Source organism: Mycena indigotica, assembly GCF_014461135.1.
Source record: "Mycena indigotica strain 171206Taipei chromosome Unknown Mind.scaff0006, whole genome shotgun sequence".
Lineage (NCBI taxonomy): Eukaryota > Fungi > Basidiomycota > Agaricomycetes > Agaricales > Mycenaceae > Mycena > Mycena indigotica.
In genome coordinates, this window is record NW_023503005.1 from 4,173,830 (window position 1) to 4,188,847 (window position 15,018).

General features: G+C 51.3%; 1 protein-coding gene across 1 annotated transcript; it reads right to left on the reverse strand.

Moving 5' to 3' along the window:
* Positions 1-7,319: 7,319 nt before the first annotated feature.
* MIND_00774100 (ATP-dependent DNA helicase) lies at positions 7,320-11,651 on the reverse strand (the record flags this gene model as incomplete). Its single annotated transcript, XM_037364430.1, has 7 exons — positions 7,320-7,325; positions 7,375-8,181; positions 8,236-8,263; positions 8,475-9,228; positions 9,526-10,119; positions 10,169-10,201; positions 10,250-11,651. The coding sequence occupies 7 exons, from the start codon at positions 11,649-11,651 to the stop codon at positions 7,320-7,322; spliced, it is 3,624 nt and encodes a 1,207-aa protein (XP_037220074.1).
* Between the last annotated feature and the right edge of the window lie 3,367 nt (positions 11,652-15,018).

Here is a 15,018-nt window from a genome sequence, read left to right on the forward strand (position 1 = left end):
GAGGGTCGATCAGAATGGAGCAGGGGATGTCCCTGGTCGTCCCTGGTCGCTCCGCTAGGAGCCCAGGGACCATTCCTCTGGAAAGGAGCCATGCCAAAGTCGACACTAAGGAGTGTTTGGCAATGCAACAGTGAGGAGCTCCCTCCTGATCCCTGTGGTTGTCTGGGCCGATTGGGCCCGCTGTCAAGGGCGTCCGGCGGCGCATCATGATCCCTGATGGCGGGTCATGATGGCTTGATGGCTGACTAAAGCGCGATCCGTTAGGATATTAGTGTTGTTGCTCAGTGCTTTGAGCTTGTGAATATATGAGGGCTTGTCAAGCCCTAGGGCTCTAAGGGTGGTGAGGGCCCGATGGGCCGTATAGGGCCCGTTGGCCCGACCCGAACCCTGACATCACCCCCCCACTAGGCGAAACTCGTCCCGAGTTTTATCGTCCGATTTCCGTATTCGATTCCGATTTGTTGAGAAAAAAAAATTTCGTCATTCGCATGTAGATGCCTTCTCGTCGAAGGGCTTAGTCGATTCCTCTCTCGCGTCCAGGCCCCAGTCGCGTCCTCCCAAAGGATGATCAGACATCCTGACGCTCTCCTGGGTCTCCCCCGTTCCCCGTTCCTGGCCGAAGCGGAGGTGGTCGTACACCCCATCCGGTCCAGGCGCTGCGCCTAACCTCCCAGCACTCCTCCCCATCGCCTGTTTCCCCAGGCGCGCCTTTGCAAGGGATGATCGGACATCCAGACGCTTCTGAGTCTCCCCCATTTCTCCCGTTCCTAGCCGCAGAGGGGACGATTGGACATCCCTTGCGGGCCAGGCGCTACTCCTAACCTCCTAGCACTCCTCCCCTATCGCCTTGTGTCGAGTTGGGCTCGGCGACGGCTCGACGCGTCGTTCTCGGTCACGTGCTTCCCACGTGTGCGTTCCTCCTACTGGGGCGCATGTTCCCTGTCGTCACGTGCTGCGTGTTGCGGGCCCGCAATGGCCCGACACCAGCATCGGAGCGGACAGGCTGGGTCTTATCCATGACATCACCCCCTCCCTTGGAACGACTCATCTCGAGTCGGCGTGGCTTGGTCGCCCCGGTTTCTCGGGGTGTTTGGTTGTTCACATTTTCCGAACACTGGCTTCCAATTACATGCTGAGCATTGGCTGCGCGTTTTTAGACCTTTCGTAGCTTCTCCTGTTTGCGTAGTTTCAGCCCGGTCCGGTCCAGTGCGTCCGCGCATATGCAATGTTCAATCTCGTTGCCAGTCGAAGCCCAGAGGCGATGGGGTCGCTATGACGACACCTAGCCATCCCTCTGTCCAGCCTCCAGTTTTGGGGTGTTATTGTCCCCGGTTTTTTGCTGCCAGTGTGCAGCCACCCCGTTCCAGGGGTCATCGTTGTTTTTTCGTATATGCAGATTTGGCCCGTCAGTTCGTCGGGGCCCGTCAGGCCAATTCGGGCCGATGTGGGCCGAATCGGGCCGATTCAGGTCATCGATCCCATCATCTTAGTCGTATGAGGGTTTGAACATCAATTCGCACGGTTTTGGGTTTGTCTGGTTGAAGGCCAGCACCTTTGAACGAAATTTCCCACGGTTGGGAAATGGGTCACGTTTCGGGCACATGGGACGGGTCTCTTGCTAGTGAAAAGAGCCTGGGTCTGCTTCTTCCCCCAGCGCTCCCAGAGTGGTTTTCCACTCTCCTTGGCTGCTATAGAGGTTGGGACGGACTCAACGTTTCCCGTGCCTCAAGCGCCGTTCACTGGAGTGGACGCCCCATGGCAGACAGAAGTTGCGGCCCAGAAGTCGACATCTGGGGGAGCCGATATTCCTTACCTCGGCGCACCCGTAGCTGTAAGTTTTAGGCTAAAGGCCTATGTACAGCTAAACAGGTGCTTGCCTACACAGTTATTTCCACCTAGGGCTAGCTGTACCTAGTGATTTAGGCTATTGAATCAATAATATCAATGATAGAATAAATGATTATATGATGGACTAAATGATTATATGATACATATAATTTAATAATTATGTAATATGATACTTTTAACTCCTTTTCTTCAGGCCGATGATCCGGTATATAGTTAGGAAGGCCTGTATCAACAACTTTCCTAATTAGGACAAAATGATGTATCATGAGATAGCCATCAAAAGTACTGATGGCAATCAAAAATGGTTCCACAATAAAATCATTATCTAGATAGGTGCATTGCCACAGGTGCTAGGATACCAGATAAAGAATAATAATTTATTTTTGAAAAAGTGTCACACATGTCACACATGTTACAAAGCATCACATTTGGCCCTAACAGAGGCCAGTAAAGGGCTGCCTAGGTAGGGCTAATCCTGTAGGCAATGGGTTCCCTAGCTGTACCTACTGGTTTTAGCCTAAATATTACCACTATGGCTCCTCGGCGCCAGGGTACGAGAATTCGAAAGAAGAGGGTATAGGGAAAGAATTTGCCAAGTAGGGGCGAAAGAAACAAAGGTTTGTGTTCGGACCAACGGGTCATCGGGCCCGTGGATTGACAGGCCAGACTTCGAGTCGGGCCGCGCAAGGTCTCCTAAGAACGCACACCAAGAACAAAACAGACGGATTGTCGGGCCCGCGAGTATGGCGAGCGGGGTAGATTTGAACCGAAAGGGCCCGTTAATTCGGTCCCTTGTCGTTGTCGGTGATCAAAGGTTCGAATCGGGTCGTTTCGTCTTGTCGTTAGGCGCAGAAGGTATAGAAAACTCCTTAACCGGAGTGGACGAGTGGAGCAGGTTTTGACCTGTTCCCAGGAGTTTTAACGCGAAGGGGCGGACTCCTCAACCCATAGGACGAATGGAGCAAGACTTGTTGGCTCCCAGGAGTTTCAAGACAAAAGGGATGACTCCTCAACCCATTGGACGAAGTGCCGACACATAGAGTGGTCGTTCAGCACAGAAAGGATGCTCCAAGAACTTGAGCTTTCCAGAGAGCGCCCCACACTTGAAAGAAGGACAGTAAAGGAGGTTTAGCATTCTGTCAGGAACAGGGCCGGCCCGGGCCCACGTGACGGTCTCCTGCCAGTCTGACAAGTGTGGGAAAGAGGGTTCAACCCCCCATGAGCGGGTGGTTGGCAACCAGGCAGGGCAGGTGGTGCCGCTGCAATAGAGAGCAGGGTAGGGACGACTCGGGGCGACTCGGGACGCCCCGCTGTCACGTCGTATGACAGCGGCGTCACAGGATACAAGTGGTCGCCTAGAGTGTCCTACCCCTGCTGAAGGGAACAAGTCCATAGTCGAAGAGTGCTGCCCAGGAGAAGCCCTATCAGTGCCCAAGGCATAGGGCAAGACATAGCCTTAGCCAGTCGAACAAGCCGTTCGGGCGGGGCGTGACGTCACGCGGTCACGCCCGACGGTTCAGGGGGTCGGGGCGTCGCCCCGCAACAGGGGTTGCGGGCCCGAGACCCCTGGAGCGCTTGAGGAGGCTTGCCAGTCCAAGGGGTGACGCATCTCCTAAACTGGAGGAGTGAGCTGCTGGGGCTTCTGGAGGCCGCGCAACGGCCCGGTGTGACGCGTGACATGCGGGCCCGATCGGGCCCGCACCCTCCCATCGCCCCGTACCAGGGGAACCCAGAGCTTGAGGCCAGAGAGCAGGAAGAAGTGGCTAGGACAAGGATGAACATAAGAGACAAGAGCCTGAGCTGTCCAGCCCAACCAAGGGCTCAGGTCAATGAGGCAAGCTAGCCTGGGTGTTGGAAGTCGTCTAGACGCCCCTTTCCCGGGGTATGGTTGCAGCAACCCCGCTCTAGGGGACCAGGCCGGAGTAGGGTTTAAAGGAAGAGACTTCAATGCTAAACCTAAGGTACAGGAGTAATACTGTAGTCTTTATATACTGTGGGCGCTAGGGGCCGATCGGGCCCGCTGAGGGTCGATCAGAATGGAGCAGGGGATGTCCCTGGTCGTCCCTGGTCGCTCCGCTAGGAGCCCAGGGACCATTCCTCTGGAAAGGAGCCATGCCAAAGTCGACACTAAGGAGTGTTTGGCAATGCAACAGTGAGGAGCTCCCTCCTGATCCCTGTGGTTGTCTGGGCCGATTGGGCCCGCTGTCAAGGGCGTCCGGCGGCGCATCATGATCCCTGATGGCGGGTCATGATGGCTTGATGGCTGACTAAAGCGCGATCCGTTAGGATATTAGTGTTGTTGCTCAGTGCTTTGAGCTTGTGAATATATGAGGGCTTGTCAAGCCCTAGGGCTCTAAGGGTGGTCAGGGCCCGATGGGCCGTATAGGGCCCGTTGGCCCGACCCGAACCCTGACAGAAATTCTGTAAGAAATGTAACTTGCTGTTCTTCTGTTTCGCCGGGCATAACTTGAGCGGTTAAGACTTGCTGCACGGAAGCATCGGAAAAAAATCCCGTCCTTTCCACCTGTCTGGACTCAGTTTTTTTTCCCGGATGATGGAGGGGAGAAATTACCACAAAGACTGCCTGGCGCAATTTTTCCCTTTGAGAAGCGTGAGCCGGATTGGAGGTCAGAGCAGTGGCAAAGCTGATTCGGAGTCAAAAACGAGTTCTTTGTTCTTCGCATATGCCATAACTCACAAATGAGACTCTAGAAAGTTTTGAGAACGGTTGGCGAAGTTGGCAGCAAACAGTGCCCATAAACCAAGGGCCGCACGCCAGTCTTCTACGTATTCCAAGAAAAATTGGAGGATGTTCGCTGTGGCCGGATCTCCTGTCACGGTCGGCTTAGTCTGGAGTTGACGACAGTGTTTCTTGTGGCGAGACCAGTTTTTTGTCTGGCAGTCTTTGTTGCAATAGCGACAAATTCCACATGCAGCACAGCTGTGAGGAGGTTTATCCTTCCCACAGTGGTGGCACCGAATATGATCAGAGGGGATGAAGGTGACTGTGTCCATGTTTCTCGTCGGAGGAGGCGTGCCCTTGCCCGCGCTTGCATTGCTGCCTAAATAGCATAGAATGCTACACGGGACGGCATTGGAAGCAAATCAACGGAATCTGTTTTGCAAGCCATACTCGCCATGGACCTTGGACGAAGGTTACAATCTCCAAATAGATGCCACGCCCTATGGTGAGAAATTTACAGAGTTTCCCCCCCGATGTCCGCACCTTTCCGATCAGCGGACAATCTCTTCATGTTCATGATGTTGTGCCAGGCCCAAACGGCCCGATAGTCACGTTCATGTCACCTAGGCCCAAACGGCCCGATAATCACGTTCATGTCACCTAGGCACCCAAGTTGTCTCAGATGACGATAGGGTGGCGAACCAATGGAGATCATGGGAGAGTTCACCGATTGCGCGGAAACAACGTCGGTGCGGAAATAGTTGAAATCAAATCTTCTCTGTTTCAGAGAGAGTGAGGAATCAACAACTCTGCGGGAACGAGTGCACCTGCCACAATGTGCGGCTACCAAATTATCGTCATTCACACAACGTTGCAACATACACGAGTAGGTACTGAGGCGAATACTATTCGGATAAAGCGCTTCGTTTGAGAAGGTTGCCGAAGATTTTGCCTAATTTGCCTCTTTTTCCCCACCTGTGCTGTGTACACATAGTCTGGTTCGGGCGCACGCGTGGCTCTTTTTACGTCAGAGGGAATTCCTCTCGAGTTTGACGCGTAAGCTTGTCGAGGCGCAGATCTTCCTCCCGCAACGCTTCCGAAGGATGTGTGGTAAATAATTTCGGATCAAATCCTCGGAGTATCCTGATAGAGTCTCGCCCACGGCTCCGAGAAAGAGCGACGTAAGCGTTGAAAGGAGTTAGGCCTCCACGGGGTGGGTTCTGTAGGTCAACTACTACATAAGGTATAGTTTGACCCTGTGACTTGTAGTCCGTGAAGGCATATCCGGGAGTTAGCGCGTATTGTCGACGCCGGATTGTGACCTTATCCGACGGAGAAGTAGAAATCGAGAAAGAGCAAGCTGTAGGGTTGATCGGCAGCACTCCCGGAGGTAGGCCTTCGAAAGGGGGGAAAGTAAAGTGGTCCACTTTAATAAATATAACGGGCGGGGGGGAAATGAAGAATATATCGCCCCTTTGAATCGGTGTGGATGTCTGGCAGTTCACGGGGATCAAGCCGTAGGTCGGTGATTGTGCTGCGCGTTCCGTTGGCGAGATCGGCTTCCGTGGCTATGTTCCACAGGACCATAGCGCGCATTCCGATAGCGATTTCAACCCGATCTTGCAGTTTACCCGTTCTTTTGTCGTTCATACCTGCCACGATCACGCGTTCGTGCATCGTCAACGCCCTTCGTGTCCTGGTCGCAGTGTCCTCTGCGTTTACGATGTATACGCGTTGCCCACTCAAGTTTTCGTGCCGAGTCAAAGATGCTGAGTTCCAGAGAATCCTGCATGAGTGGCGGGGTGTCACGAGTACGGCGTCTTTCCAAGGGGAGGATTGCCAATCTGTCGGTATCTTACAATCTGTTACGAGCAAAGTGCGCAGCATCGCCATATCGCTCTCAGTACAATTGCCGTGGCGTAGGCGCTTGAGGAACATGTTCCATTGTGGGTCTTGCACTCGTTTTTGTTCAGTGAGAGTTACCACAGTCTTGAATTGCCGATAAAACGCTAACCCGAGCTGCGCAAGTAGGCTGACGCCTGTCCTGGTGTCGTACAGAGCGCCTGCGGGGTTACCGACTGGCGGGAATTGATGGGGGTCTCCGAACAGAATGACATTCACATTTCCAAACGGCCTGGAGGGCGGTGCGTCGCCTGTTGCTGACTTTACATGCCCTAGAATGTGTGACAGTTGAGCCAGAGTCGTCTTGGTGAGCATCGAAAATTCGTCGATTACAAGGTACCGCACTGGCCCAATTTTCTGCGTTCGGCGGTCCGAGATCTTCTTGCTGCTTCCTGTAGGGAAGTTTAGTGAGCATGGAAACGGATAGTCAGTTGCTTACCTGTGAGCCAATTTTCTTTCTCTGAAAACCTGACAGGTATACCCGCCCATTGATGTAGCGTTTGTCCTTCGATTAGACTCGCTGATATCCCTGTGGTACCTGTTTTCGCCAGCAGCGCGGGGCATTGCAGGAAGTCGAACGTATGACTGACTGCATTAAGGAGAACCGTCTTCCCCGTTCCACCCTCTCCTTGTACTATCATTAACAACTGGTCTTGATTAACGCCATTGAGAGTATGTCGAAGATGGCGCTCGATAATGTTATGAGCACGGCGTTGCTCGCGATTAAGGATATCGAGTGCGTGTTGCTGGTCGTTGGTCCGTCGTCGGTCATCGTCACCGATAAGACGTTCGACACCACCGTTCGGATCGCTCTGTGTTGGAGTTGAATTGTTATTATCCGAATCGGTGTGGTCCACATGCTCAATTCCACCGTCATCGTTAACTCTCACTCCTCGTGGGCGACTCAAAGGTTGCTTATGAGACCGGGTGATCGACGCCACCTTTGCTTCCCAGTCTTTTAGAACGAGCATCTCCTCTTCAGTTGCGTTGACAGCCAACGGGAGGCGATGAGCAGGGTTAGTTGGACTTAGGTTTGCGAATATACCGGCCCGTTCTGCCACCGCCAAACCGTCCAATCCATACTTTTGGTCCAATTCAGAAATCTGTGTGCGTCGCGCTTCTTCAATGTCTGCCTGGGACAGAGTGTTGAATAGTGAGAAATCCTCGGCAGCCTGAGGCGTGTCTTGGTTATGTTCGATATCTTCAGTTGTCTCTGGGTCTTCTGTGGAATCTTTCGAATGACGGGCTTGAGCCGAACTATCGTGGTAGTACTGTATATTTTCAACGATTTGCCCGTGTTCTGGGGGAGCAGTATGCAAGAATGCGGTCTTGGCGTCAGCGAAGGAGTGGTAGGTGCCCTGGAGATCGTCTAAAGTCCTCCACGGCTTGAGCAGTAGCAAAACCTGTGCCGCATAATTCTCTTGGTTGATGTCGTTAACTTTAGGTAGCCATCTTCCGACCAAATGGAGCGCGGTTTCTTGGTTTGTACCTCGCAATACTCGTAAACCTGCGCGACCCGAGGCATCTGTGTAAGGTACCCGCTGATTCGGGGGTCTCCCGATGCGGTTCGCATCTTCCGTGTCGTCCGCATCTTGCTCGCTTGACGTGCCTTTTGCAGACGACACGTGGTACGTGCGCAGAAAGAATTCATACATGTTCATGTCTTCCAGCTTTTCCCCCCTGTCCGCGTATTGACCCAGCTGATCTTGTAGTGTGAATTCGCCGTTTTCGAGTATAATAGTTCCGGCCTATGTAGAACTCGATAATCAGCATTGTTTTGCCTGCTAGAGCGTGCATCTTACCTGGGACGCGCCCGCGTTATAATCTGCGCTGGAGTATAAAATTCAGCTGGCATCGCAACTCAGTGAGGTTAGTTCTTACCTTGTCTTTAAATAAGGAAATCGCCTGTGCAAGTTGGCTGTGATCGAGTCCCAGTATAACTTGACAAAGGTATGCGACATGTATCTGTCCCCCCACCCCATCAAATAACTCATTACCTCAGGCCCGCTTAACTCGTATTGCCTGCTAAGTGTATTCGCACATTGCTCTAGTAGTCGAAGGTTGAGTGCTTGGATTTCGCCTCCGCTTGATACGGGTATTGTTAGGGCGGTTTGCATTTTGAACTGGAGTAGTGGAATCTTCATCTCGGACAAAGGCCCGGCTCCGGGCGAGTACTGCAGACGCGTTTGCTGCTTGGACTTGTTTCTTGGCAATATATAACGTTATATAGAAGGCTATATCTTTTGTCTCGCAAGCGTTCGTCAGCAATTTGATGTCCATATTGGAACGAGTGACACTGAAAATAGGCGGGTTCCATGGGTTGAGAAAAGGGAACCGTCTTTTAGCTCCCCATCGACCGTCTGCGTCAACCCAGTCATCAGGATACGTGGGCCATGGGTAGCCGCGCTTACACGCGACACGTCCTTTCGTCGACTTGAGGCAATAGTAAATAGAACATTCATGGCTCTGCAGTGCTGCTGCGTTGTGGTCCTCGACCGCTGAGGTTTTTTGCTGGTACCCCTCCTTGCGCGGATCGACGGGTCGCGAGTATGACACCTTGTTGGCCGCTCGTTTTCGCGCCTCCGCGGGCATCATTACGCCTCGTATGTCTGATCGGATATTGTGGCGTATAAAAGTCTTGATCTTCTGCCTGAACGCGTCACTTTTCAGCGCCTCTTGCATCATAGCGGATGTTGGGGCATCGGGAAGCCAAAGAAGCATATGTAAATGCAACGATCCTCGGGCTTGAGCTTCGACAGTACCAATATAGCCGTTTAACTTGCCAAATATCCCCTCTTTACGCGACACAGCTCCATGGACGCCGACTGTTATTCCCAGCATGTCTTGCAGAAGAAGGCGTATGACAATATGGAAGTATTCGGCAGCGGCGAACGGGTCCAATCCGATTGTTTGACTACGCACTGTCGATTTGGGACCTGCTTTGGCCACAAAATCGTCGAGATCAATGTCCTGTCCAGCAAGTACTTGTGCTATTGGATCATTTGTGTCGGACAGATTGATCGTCATCCAGATAGTAGGCGGGTTATACTTGATAGTCATGCCCCAAATCTGAGCGCGGATGGCAACCCTACTTTCATCCGTCCCTTGCACTCGAGCCCGCACTGTAGTTATATGCTTGCGAAGCAGCCTGATCGTTGGATTGGAGATAGCTCGCCCTGTTGACTCTTCCTCGCTTGCACGCAAAAGATCTTTGGGGGTCAATTGCTTAATCGCTGTCTGATTCGCAAGAAATTGGTTATGGTCAATTTGCAGGCTGGCCGAGCGGCAAATCTGCCTCTTGAGTAGAACGCCAAACACTTGGAAGGCGAATAGGGTGTGTTTTCGGAACCTGAAGTCTTCGTACTGGAGCGCCCATTTCACATGTTCTTCATATGTCACTTTGCGCTGGCGGTCAACCTCAAAGCCTCCTAAACCATAAGGAAACAGAATTGGAAACGCTCCCAGCAAGTGGTTGGGGTCAATGGTTCCCCCGTCGTAGCGTTCCCGGTTGTCATCCACCCTTGCGTATTCGTTAACAAACGCATTGCCTTTTCGGACGCCGTAGTCTTGGGCGTAAAGAGCTGGCACCACATTTTCCACTGCATGGGAAAACAACGTCGTCTCAGGGATATTGTTGCCCCCAACATCTAGCACTCCATGTGGTTGGAGGGGGAAAACTTGAGGTTCTGGATATTCTGTCAGAAAATCCTTCGTAATCAATGAGGATGAGCCCACCGTCAGTCGTTGTTCGTTGATTAGAAGTAGACACTGAGACACGTCAAAAAAATGGCAAGAAATCATATAAGTATCGAGTACCGAGCGGAGATGAGAATGGAATAGTGCCAATGGGCTCAACCTCCATGTTATCGACAGAGCTATGCGTACTTTCGTGCGCTATCGAGAGATTATCACTCTCGTCGTCTTCCGTGTCCTTGTCTTGGGTGAAGTCTGGTTGCCCGTCCTCCTCGTTATCGGAGTGGTCGCCTGTTGAGGTGGGTACATATCCAGCATGTTCGCGACCAACGGCGTCGATGTCGTCCGAAACTGTTATGTTTTGAGATATCTCTTCAGGGACGCCATCTTCCGGAAGAGATCGTAAGTTCTCCTCTGAGATAATCACATCAGCATAGATTGCGTTGTGCGTTTTGAGCCACATCACAGCGTCGAATACGCGTTGGCGGCGTACCCGGAAAATCCCGGGCATGATATTCATTGTCTTCGGGTTGACCCCCACAAAAGTCACTCCTATCACGGCGGCTAGGAGGAGGGAGGGTCGAGGCACGTTGTTCCCGGCCACCATGTGTGCTATTTCGTTTGTCGGTAGCCTAAACGTGGATACATTGCCTCTCAGCTTCTCGTTGGCAATTGGAATTGTTTCTTCTGCTCGTTTTGCTGGGTCTTGGCTAGGTTTTACGTTTTTGGGGTAGATCTTGATGATATAAGCTGCCGGAAAATATAGCGAGACCAGTAGCTGTTCGGGAAGAGTTAATATGGAAAGTTCGAATGGGACGTCGCCAAGCCACATATTGTTTGCGAGTGCAAGTTTCGGTAGCGTGCTCTTAGTGAGATTGCCTAGGCATGATTTGCACACGTCGTTAAGACTGTCGGGATTAGCAGTTGAGTGTAGTAACGCGCCGTCGACGAGGAAATGTCCATGATGAGGATGGGTAGGTCGTAAAATGTGAATATTGGGTATATCACCCATGGCCATGGTATGAAATGAACGTGCGAACATACGCCGCGCGCGCACACGATACAAGTCTTTTTGGCCATGGCTGCATTGCCAGTATGATCTATAAAACTGTGCCCTTGTCAGTACCTCTCGGTAAGAGGCCAGGTAAGAGGATTGGCCATACTTTGCTATGCAGTCATTAAGCACGTGCTCGGGCGCAATCGCAAGAAAGGGTCCGTCCACCAGTTCTTGCACAGTTCTGGATGCTGATTGGTGTGCAGGTATTTGATCCTGTCCGTGGCCGTCTCGAAGTCGTGGGCGTTTCTTGGCACGTGCATCGGAGGTGATCGGATCCACCGCCTTTCGCTTGGAACCGATTTTCGCTTGTGCGGCCCGATGTATCCGTTCCTGTACATCGCCATCGCATTTTTCGAGGTATTCCAACAGGGTCTTCCATGTCCTCTTCGCTTTGTACGGCACCTGGCATATGTCGTAGAGTAAACTGAGAGCTTGGGGAAGGGTATGCGTTCGAAGGGCGCTTTCCATCCCGAAGCAGCTAATCGACGATATGTGAGGAATCGATCGTGCGAGGAAAGATCTGACTGGGAATGGGGAGAGGAACTTCGAAAGTATCTGCGATGGATGGCCTCTTATAATAAGTTCTGGTGAGACAAAGCGCACCTCTGATGCCGTCCCACTACGACCATGTCCTATGGCTCTGTGAGCTCATGCACTATGATCACAATTACCTTCGACGTACTTTTACCCATTGGCTTACGCCTGATTGCGCCCTGAAACCTAGACACCTCATCTCTGCTATGCACAACCAAGCAGAACGATTCATCGGCTCCGCTCGCTACGAAGTGGATTTTTTCCCTCCCGGTGCAAATGCTACGCGAGAAAGCTCGTTCAAATCCATCGACAGCGTGACCTCCGCAACCTCCGTGTACACGTGTGTGGTCGCAGGACAAGTTGCAGATTTGACTCGCGGTCCCCCGCCACACAATAACCAGCAAGTTGTTCTCATGAAGCCGTGTTGGTCAGACAAAGGATGGGATATATCGGCTTTCGAAGAGCTGTGGCTGTCGCAGCTACTATCACTCAAAAAAGTTCTGAAAGCAGACCGAGACCGGTTAGGCGAGCGCGCATTGGTAGGTGAGGTTGCACGCACCTGTCCATATTTCTGAATGTTTTGTCTTTATTCCTTAGCAAATGGAGTTCACAAATTGGGTACACAGCTCTCACCTCCTCGTAGACGTCGAAAGATCTGGTGAAGAACCTGAAATTTTTACACCAATAAACGCTTGGTCGTATCGCCATTCTCGCTACAATAGTCAGAGCGATCTGCCCATTGAAGTTGGGGATACGGTGGTAGTTGAATGCCAACTATATCGATTCGACACCGTTCGAGATGGAGGAGAGGCAATACGGTCTGAGCGCGTAGGTTTCTTTGTTTGGCTTCATCGCGTGAAGATGACCTTCGGACAGAGTTACCAAATTCGAGCAAAGAAGATCAAGTTAATTAACGCCGCGACGAAAGAAGCAGCCATTGAGGTAGATATGCACTCGGTTTGTATGTCGAATTCGATTATGACGTTCCGCTAGAACAGGCCGAGGCCAACAACGATACTGCTAGGATAATATGCTTGAACCTGTTCCGTACAAAGACAAATGAAATCCCAAACGTTGACCCTCAATCAACACTCACAATATGAGTTGAATATATGCTCAGTTGCGGGCAGGGAAAATGACTGCACGAGTACTGTCACATCATGTTACGGGTCACGTCACGTTACGGGTCACACGTCATCGTTTCTTCTCCCGCTAAGACCTGAGATTTGCCTGCGTCTTCGATCCGAAATCAGGCGGAATAGCTTAAAAGGCGTCCAGTGGTTTGCTTCCATCCATCGCTTTTGCACGACCATGGCAGAGAACAGGCTTATTCCCCTATACACTCGCAAGGTTATATCCGACATCAACCGCAGGGTGGAACGCATTAACTCGGTAAACCTGTTCTCTGTCCCTAGGAGCACTTGTCCTTACAGGTCCAAGGCCCCAGCTCGGTCCTTTGTGGGCATGATATTCCCTACTGGCGCCGATCACCCTGCCTTGGTTCGAGTGCCCCTCAAGGTCGATGTTACTACACCCAGTTCTACGCGCGACCTCGATCTCCTCGCCTGGCTCCCGCGAGCGACTGGGATGCATAGTACGGTTATGCAGCGCGTAGATTCTATGGTCATCATCCGTAACTGGCCTTTCGACGATCCAGATCCTCTCGAGTACGCCTACACGTTTTTTTGTCTGCCACAAGCGATGGAGAGCGCTCTCGCGGATGTAACGCCTCAGCACGATAACATGGCAATTCGAAGCTTGCTACCGAATCTCGGTCACCCGTGGTATGGAAATATCCTGGTCATGCGCACCCAAACAAACCACAGCAACCAACCCGATTTCGATGGAGTAGGTGATATCTCCCGGGTCGATCTTCTCACAGTGAAGGCGATTCTGAAGTAGTAAGTTTTCCGGTCCGTCCGATCGCACACGGACCTCACAAATTTCGCAGCCTCCTACGCGGACAACTTATCGGGCGTAATATCCTCGCGATGTAGCGTATTTAATCTCGAGAATCGAAGGCTTTGAACCGTACACTGGCATTATGCTGCGAGACTTCGCCACCCTTTGCACTATGTTTTTTTCCACGGCCGCCACCGTCAAAGGGACGTTAGAGGCTTGTAACTGGCCACTGTTCATGAATCTGGCTCAGTGCAATCGCCTAACCATGGAGATGGCACGACAAGTCACCCAGGAAAGGGTGTTTCGCCGTCTGCAACTGTTTTTTAGCGACGGACTAGTCAACGACAAGGCCACGAACCGCCCATTGGTCGACGTCTTCCTGGCGTTACTAGAAGAGACGGCATCTGTACTCGTCGGTGCGGTCCCCTTGGCATTATTTACTTTCTCTGTCAACGAAGATGCCCGGGTCTCTATCAACTGCATCGATATCGTCTGTCCCCAGGTCGCAGTCCGGCGGTGGCGGATCTTCTTCGAAGGTGCTTTAGGTTTCGAATCGTATGTGGTCCAATTGCCTCGTGTTTGCATAACCTGACATGCTTCCAAGGTTTCCTCATACTGGCCGGCGCGCAGACTATGTCCACAATGTAGCTCAAAGCTACACATTCGCCCATCGTGCACATGTACGAGATAGGTCTCGCTGTGCCTTATTAGCTTTGTACTGAAAGTTCCACCTACCAATTCCATTTATCCTTTCATATTAGAATGAACGGCCCGCTGGGCTGCGCATTCTAACATGAAGGGATGATCCCAAATGCCCTATGCTGCAATAAATACTCCAATAATTCTGCAACATCTCTAAGTTCTCAAGTCCCTTAGCGCTAAGTCCCTTCTACGCTGCTAATGCTGTAATAATCCACTGCTATCTAAGTTAGTTTCCCAAATTGGCAAATATGACATCAATAGTGATAATAGTCATACTTTCTCTACTTAAGCAACAACTTGAAAGTATACTATATGAGAATGTCAGATCCTGTTGTCCTGGTCACAATGTCACATAGTATAAGTATAATGTATGTGACAAAATCCTTCAAAATGAAACTTTGTCAGTTGATGATTATGAATAAGTTATGTACCGTAGGGACGTAAACAACCAGATGTGACAGTGGTATGTGATTGCATTATATAATCCTATCCAGACTTGGGTTGTTGAAGTCAGGTCCTCAGTCAGCCTGCTACATTTGTCACATAGTGTGACGTACTTCCAAAAAGGAATTTTTTGCTGTTTGACAGTACAATCATCAGTGAATGTCACAGATCATCACAAAATCAAAGTTGTGTATTTTGACTATATAAACAACTTTCATTAAATGACTTATGTATTGTCCCAGCTGAATAATTG